Raw genomic sequence first — 7660 nt, forward strand, 5'->3', positions numbered from 1 at the left:
TTCCCCATCCAAATCTCATATGACATAAGCAGGTGAGCTAAGCCCATTGACTATTTTGGTATGAAAATATGAATAAATATGACCAAAGTGGGAAAAAAAAACTGTATTGATTATTATGCAATTTCAAAATGTTTTATTGATTTTGTTGTAATTTGCTATAATTTTTTTTTTATACATTTGTATAGAATAATGCTATACTTACCACATTCTTATACCACATATTTATACCATCTGACGTGTCATTACTTTATTGGACAATGTTTTTCTTTTTCTTTTTGGGTTTTTCTTTTTATTTTTTAGTATCCAATGTATGAATGCCATGTAAGTTGCCACATAAGGTGGTATGAAATTATGGTATAAAAATGTGGTATATGTAGCACTACTGATTTGTATATGATTTAATGAAAACATCCTTATGATTTAATAGAAAAGTTGACAAAATGTGACGGAGGTGTGACATTGCTTCAGGGCACAAAGTGTAAATAATAATTAGTAAAATGTTTTGTTTGAGTGGTAAATGTCTAAATTTCTCTTTTTTGAAAAAATAGTGTGAACAATAAAAGAAAAATAATAATAAAAAATAATGGAAACCTGATATGGATTAAAGCTTTAGGACTTGGAGAAAAAAAAATCCCTAGAATCTCTTTGCGACGGCGGTGGCTCTCTTGCTGATCGGCTCGGCTGGTAGATCGTGTGACGGTGGCTGATGAGTCTTGGGACGGCGGCTGTGAGTGAGTCGCGGTCCGGTGGCTCGAGTGCTCCGAGTACTTCTGGTCAGGGTCAATCGGTATGTGATAATTTGTAATGCTTTTTTATGGTTTTGGGGTTTTAGACTTGTGCCATGTACTGAATTTTGTTTGTTTGTTTGTTGTTGTTGTTATGGGTTTTGCAGCTATTAGTATTTGGGTCATTCTCTGAGGATGAGACCAGGTCATTGCTGCTGAAGCAATCACCTGGGAACAAGGCTGAAAATCCTGTGGACAAGGAAAAGGAAAAAAAGAACGTATTGCAGTTTGGTTCTATAAATTTTGTTACTGAAAAATCTTTGTTGGGTGAGTTTAATGGTGAATTGAGCAGAAAGCAAAATTCTTTGAAAGGACCCATCCAATTTCAGCCTTCAAATTCAGCTAACAAGATCAACAATGAAGTGAAGGTTGTAAAAAAAGCAGCAGAAGATAATAAACCATTAGCAACTCCGACCCAGAATGGTTCTACCCATAGTAATGGTGTGAAAGAGGTGACAACACCGGATAATATTAATTTAACTTCATTACATGTATCCCAGAATGAAGGCGGTTTCTCAAACCAATTTTCGAGTCTGGAATTGCAGAGCAGAGAGCAGAATGATAGTGTTGTTGGTGATTTATCGGTATCTGGGTTTAAGGGAGAACCTCAGAAGGCTTCGAATGGGGGGCCTATAACGGTTTGTAAAACCTTGTTGCCTCGTGGTTTAATCAACTCCGGGAATCTATGCTTTCTCAATGCAACTCTCCAGGCTCTTCTGTCATGTTCTCCTTTTGTTCAGCTTCTGCAGGAATTAAGAACTCGAAACGTCCCCAAGGTTTTTACCCCCTTCTACTTGAGATGATCTCTTTGCTTTTCTTCTGCATTTATATGGTTTTAGTAGTTACTACTATCCCAATAACAAACTTTATATAAATTCAATGCTAGTGCTCTCATAACATGGGTAGCTACCTTGCCTAATCATTGTTCTTTTTTTTTTTTTTTTTTTTTTTTTTTTTTTTTTTTTCTGGCTAAGCACTTAACTAATATGTTTCCCATTTGAATTTGAATTTATTAGGCTGGTTATCCAACATTAGGTGCATTTGCCGACTTCGCCTCTGAATTTGACATGCCTAGTGGTTCAAGTTCAAAGAACAAAGATACAAGTGTTATTGAGACTGGTAGGCCTTTTAGCCCCGCCATGTTCGAAGGTGTTCTTAAAAGTTTTACTCCAGATGTACCAAGTAGCATATCGGGCAGGCCAAGGTTTGTATTTGATTTGGGTCAATAATTTTCAGTTCTACTTTTTTAAAACTTTGACATCAGGTTGGCCGAGGTTTTTGTATGATGTGGGTCAATAATCTTTTATTCTATATTTGATATCTTAAATCTTGTCAGCTCTTGATGGTATTTCTGAATGCAACTGTAACAGTAATAGTGGGCTCTTCTTGCTGCATGTGCAAGGTCATGTTCATATTGCAAAAAGATTTAGACACATGCATTTATTTGCATTTAATAAAATTGTCATTGTTCTTTGCTGCATTTTCTTTTAAATTTTGGGCTTATTCACGCCAATGCCCTTTGAAAGTAACTTCGATTTTCAATTTGCCCCTTGAAACTTCATTCCTCCCACTTTACCCCCTGAACTTTACAAAATATCATATTCCGTCAAGTCCGTTACAAGCTCCGTCAAATAAACTGACGTGGCAGTTTATTGCCCCTTCCACATAAGTGACACGTAGGCTTTTTTGATGGACTCATAGACAGACTTAACGGAATATGATATTTTGTAAAGTTTGAGGGGTAAAGGGGGAGGAAAGAAGTTTCAAAGGGCAAATTGAAAATCGAAGTTATTTTCAGGGGGCATTGACGCGAATAAGCCTAAATTTTGTATTCACTATTTCCTTAGATGATTTCATTTACTATTTCTGAATAATAGGAAAGGTTTGTCATATAAAAAAGAAATAAGAAAGGTTGGACATGTACTACAATTCTTTTTCCCCAGTTTTGTGACTTGGAAGTTTGTTACCTTGTGTTAGTTTTCATAACTTTTTCATTGATATAATATTGTTTTTGTTAGGTGTTATCTAGTTCCACAAAACAATTTTCATGCTTGATAGTTCTTCTGATAGCATGTAAAAGTGCCACTGTCTGATGTAGCATGGTTGAAGTGCCTGCAGCTAGGGTGTCTCCACTGACTAAATTGTTTATGTTCTGAGAACCTGTTATATTTTACTTTTTTTTTTTTCGAATTTTTATTTCTGTTTGCAGTTATTTCTGTCCACAAGCCATTTTAACGTGAAATACTGGATTAGATTGAGATATTTTAACCTGAAATACTGGATTAGATTGAGATATTTTCTCCTGTTCACAAGCCTTTTTATTTCTGTTTGCAGTTATATGCTGAATGCTGAGTTAACCAATATTTTCATGGGCCAAGAAGTAACCTAGAGAGTCATTATCAAAGACTTAAATTTGCATATTAAAACATCTAGCATGTTTAGCATCTTCTACGCCTAGCATACATGTCTATGGCCGTCATGTAAATATTCTACTAGCTATTTAATTGAAGTTTCCTTCTGAAACTGTTGGTGTTTTTCAGACAAGAAGATGCTCAGGAGTTTCTTAGCTTCATTATGGACCAGATGCATGATGAATTACTTAGGTTTGAAGGACTATCCTCCAGCATTAATGGAGCCAAATCATCTCTTGTATCTTCTGCAGAAGAAGATGAATGGGAGACAGTTGGGCCAAAAAATACATCTGCAGTAACTAGAACACAGAGTTTTGTTCCTTCAGAATTAAGTGATATTTTTGGAGGACAATTGAGAAGTGTGGTGAAGGCAAGAGGTGAGGCAATTGCACTATATGTATGGCTATTTGAGTTTTTAAAATTTGTTAACAGCTCTTTTAGGTTTATCTTTGTGTTTCTGAATTCTTGTCGCTCAGACTTGCATTTGAGGCTGTGGGATTGCTTAACTTTTTACAATCGATTCACACCTTTTATTTTTGAAAAGTTTATTCTTTGTTTTTTATATTTAACTACATTTTGTGCATTATTATTGCTAATTTTACAGCTTCCCAATTCCATATGGGCATTTGCCTTCTTTTCCTGTGGGCATGTGAATTGAGAAAAGAGTGTTTATATTTATTACTGTATTTAGTGTTAGTAGGAATTTATGGTTCTTGGTGTGATTGCAAATTAGATGCAGTACTTGGCAAGATGATGCACTCATACATAAAGGTCTTCCACATTAGATACGTAGTTTAATGTGTTTGTCTGTTCTTTCCAAGGAATTCCTTTTAGATTACTGGTCTGCACAACTAGTTAAAGCCTGAAACTTTAAGTATATTTGTAGGCAAATACTATCTTCAAGACTTCATCTATGCAAGAGAGTTAATCTTAGCTAGTAGGGTTGAACTACTTTTTTTTCTGTCATCATATGTGCTGGCCTCTTAGTTTGGTTGACTCTGCTGTTTTGTGCCTCACTATTGATTTTATCATGAGTTTATGTGTTCTTTGGTGTTTGTTAAGCAGGAAATAAAGCTTCTGCTACTGTTCAACCGTTTTTATTGCTCCACCTTGATATATATCCTGAAGCTGTTCGTACTATTGAGGATGCACTTAAGTTGTTTTCTGCCCCAGAAACTCTTGAGGGGTATCGAACATCAGCAGCTGGGAAGGTCTCTCTCTCTCTCTCTCTCTCTCTCTCTCTCTCTTGACACACACATATGCAGTCTGCTTGATTGTTTTTGAATTTGTGATGTTTGCTGAATATCTTTCCTTCAGTTTTAGGGTGTAGTTATGATGTGTCATCTTTTGTCCTTGGATATACAATATAATCTAATTTGAAGAGACATGCTTTCTTTGATCCTTTTTATTTTTAATTTCTAATAAATACTTTTCCCAACCTAAAATTGTTTGATTTTAGAAGTAATGCAACCAAACTACTTTACATGTGGCCACATCCTAGGTGTGGTAACAGCTTTAACATTTTATTATTATTAACCTGAAACATTAGTTTGGTCTGTAAGAAAATAAAAGATAATGTAATTAATGTTATGTGTTGTTTGGCTTTTGATGTATAATAATGGTTTTCAGGCTGGTGTTGTGAGTGCTAGTAAATCAGTAAAGATACAGAAACTTTCAAAGATAATGATACTGCACTTGATGCGTTTCGGTTACGGAAGCCAAGGAAGCACTAAGTTGCATAAGCCCGTGCATTTTCCACTGGAATTGGTGTTAGGTCGCGAACTGCTTGTTTCTTCAACTACTGAGGTGCTGTTCTTTTATATCTTTAATATATTTTAAACGTTTTGTCTAGTGAACCTTATTTCTTCTTTTATGTATGGTTGCTTTTCCCACCCATTCCACCTTTGTGCATTCTTTTGTGTACACGGGTGTAATATTCTTTTCTTGAGCTGCATTTTTCTTTTACACAGCATTATAATTTTCTGTGTCAGAAGGTATTGTTGTTATCAATCAGTTGTCTCACTGGACCAAAAAACACTCTGTAATATTGGCTGTTGATAACGTTCTAATGTAATATTAATCAAGTTATATAAGATTTATATTTGAATGCAGGAAAGATATCTTGATGAATGAAAAACAAATGTTAATGGGACCTGACTCCTCTCAAAATGGAATCTCCATTTATTTTTGTACAAATTAACTAACTCTTTTCAAGAAAATTAATGTTGATGCACTAGTAACTGATAGAAAAGAAAAACTTAGAGGCCATAGTTTCCTTTTTTTTTTTTTTTCCTTATATTGATGAACTTTAATTATATTGAAGATGTTTGATTCATGTACCCCAAAAAGATGAAACATGATTCTATTTTCCTTTTTAGTAGTATGGCCCTTTTAGCTTGGTTGTCTCTGTTGTTGTGCTCTTGAGCAGCAACCTGTGTGCATTGGCTCTGATTGATAATCTTTGGAATTTTAGAGTGTTGCCATAGTGCTTTTATTTGTTTATTTCACCTCTTGAAAATTTTGTGATCTCGGATTTGGGACTTCAGAAAACAATGTTGGTCTTTCTCCTTTTACCTGTGTCTGGTAGCACCTATAACCTTGGATGATTGTGTGGATCCAGAATACTCAATTTTCCTTGTTGTCAAGTTGTAGATTATAAGTCTTGGGGTTCATTTGGATAGAACAATTTTAAAAGGGATTTGGATTTGAGGTTTTTAGTGTAAATTACTTAATTAGTCTTGAGTATTTGAAATCTCTCCTTTTCTTGAACAATAATGCTAGTCACCAAATTTATTCACCAAATGATGTGTCAGTACACATGTTAATAGCTTATCTTTTAGAAATTATGAGGTCCAGAGTGGGCCCCAAGTTGAATAAATGAAACACTCACATTATTTGACGAATAAAATTTGATAAGCAAATTTGTTAAGAGTAGTAGTATTCTTTATTAAATAATCAAATTTATATGTGAATTTTATTAACCCAATAAATAATATATTTAAAGTCTTAATTAAACATTTACACTAAAAACTTAAACTCAAATCTCACATTTAGATTCTTCCATCCAAATGAACCCTTGATGTTTACAGTTATGGTTTGCATACCTAGTGGTAGTCAGAGCCAGTTTATCAAAGAGTACTTTTGGCCTATAATTTCTCTGTTTGTTTTTTCTCACTTTGCTTCTGCAGGGTCGAAAATACAAACTTGTCGCTACAATAACTCATCATGGTAGAGAGCCCTCCAAGGGGCATTATACAACTGATGCTCTCTATGCTAATGGTCAGTGGCTACGGTTTGATGATGCATCTGTCAATGCAATTGGGACAAGTAAGGTGTTGCATGACCAGGCATATGTTCTCATCTACAAACAATTGTGAAAGGGCAATTGGCACAAGCAATGTGGTGTTGCATGACCATAGAAACTGTGGAAGGTAACTAAGTAGTACTAACTTCTCTCCCTCCCTCTGAGAGAGACTTGTCTCTGTCCCATTCATGTAATTTATGGATACGATTTGAAGCGTCTCCAATCAGGATAATATCTGGGCCAGGGGGGTCAATGCTATAAGCTTACCCCTTCCATTCCGATCTGATGGTGGCTAAAAAAAAATGGCTGTAACACTTCGTATTAACTTAATGTCAAGGGCAGCAGCTTTTTCAGGTATTGTGATGTAAACTATGGAAGATGCTGCTGCGCTGCAAGTAAATTTAGTGAATGCTTTCATATTATACAATTGCATTTCATAGTTCGGTTCTTATTCCTGCATGCCCATCATTCTCGATGATTTTCTTTTTGTTGGTGTTTCCACCAAGATCATCTTTAAGTTTAATTTTCTGCACATTTATATTTACAGAAATTGTATAGAACAGATTCCTTTTTTGACTTGTGGTTTATGTCAGTTTATTCCGACTGTTAATTAGAGATGGCTGACCTGGCCTCTACCTTTTATGAAAGATTCACACATATGCGGTTCAGTGGCTGCGCTGTCTAAAAACAATGATAATGGGAGTTTCATTTACAACAGTTAATCTTTGGTTTCATGGGTCCATAATTAGAGGGTTTTTGTTTTTGTTTTTGCTCTTTTCAGTAATCAGTCAATATGTATGCCATATATATTTGGAAGAAAGAAAAGAGAACAAAGTTATGATATTACCTTGCATTTGGTTGCCGAGAAAATAAGTCTTTACTATTTATAATATCATAAAGAGGGTTTTGTATTGTAGGTTTCACTAAAAATAAGATTGCCTAAAATAACTCATTTAACACAACATAATTATATTATTAAGGATAAACCTGTCCAATGAAAAAGAAAGAGAAAATGCAGGAAACACTTAAAACAATCCCCTACTTTCCTTGTAGTTACCACTCTTACAATCTAATAGTAAAATAAAACAGTTAATAAAATTTAGAGTCCAATCATAAGGTACTAAAAAAGTAAAATATTAACAAAAAAGTACTCAATTCAT

At 34.7% G+C, this 7660-nt stretch overlaps 1 protein-coding gene across 2 annotated transcripts; it reads left to right on the forward strand.

The window, feature by feature from the left end:
• The first annotated feature begins 604 nt into the window (after positions 1-604).
• Positions 605-6939, forward strand: UBP24 (ubiquitin-specific protease 24). Of its 2 annotated transcripts, XR_015122457.1 has the most exons (8): positions 605-787; positions 893-1561; positions 1802-1989; positions 3326-3573; positions 4262-4407; positions 4826-5002; positions 6385-6627; positions 6728-6939. XR_015122457.1 is itself a non-coding variant. In XM_086245345.1 (7 exons), exons 1-7 carry the CDS (start codon positions 707-709, stop codon positions 6571-6573), a joined length of 1698 nt encoding a protein of 565 aa, XP_086101471.1. In that variant the 5' UTR covers positions 605-706; the 3' UTR covers positions 6574-6939. The 2 variants fall into 2 exon arrangements, 1 of the variants encoding a protein (XP_086101471.1); XM_086245345.1 differs by having other exon boundaries at positions 6385-6939.
• Positions 6940-7660: the final 721 nt, after the last annotated feature.

This window comes from Dryas octopetala, chromosome 5 (assembly GCF_963921425.1).
Source record: "Dryas octopetala chromosome 5, drDryOcto1.1, whole genome shotgun sequence".
In the NCBI taxonomy this organism is placed as follows: Eukaryota; Viridiplantae; Streptophyta; class Magnoliopsida; order Rosales; family Rosaceae; genus Dryas; species Dryas octopetala.

Excerpts from the sequence above, each read along its gene's own strand:
- UBP24 (XM_086245345.1), top strand. The coding sequence starts at position 707 with ATGAGTCTTGGGACGGCGGCTGTGAGTGAGTCGCGGTCCGGTGGCTCG. Across the intron at positions 1,990-3,325 it reads AGCATATCGGGCAGGCCAAG|ACAAGAAGATGCTCAGGAGT; the intron begins GTTTGTATTTGA and ends GGTGTTTTTCAG. Across the intron at positions 3,574-4,261 it reads AAGTGTGGTGAAGGCAAGAG|GAAATAAAGCTTCTGCTACT; the intron begins GTGAGGCAATTG and ends TTTGTTAAGCAG.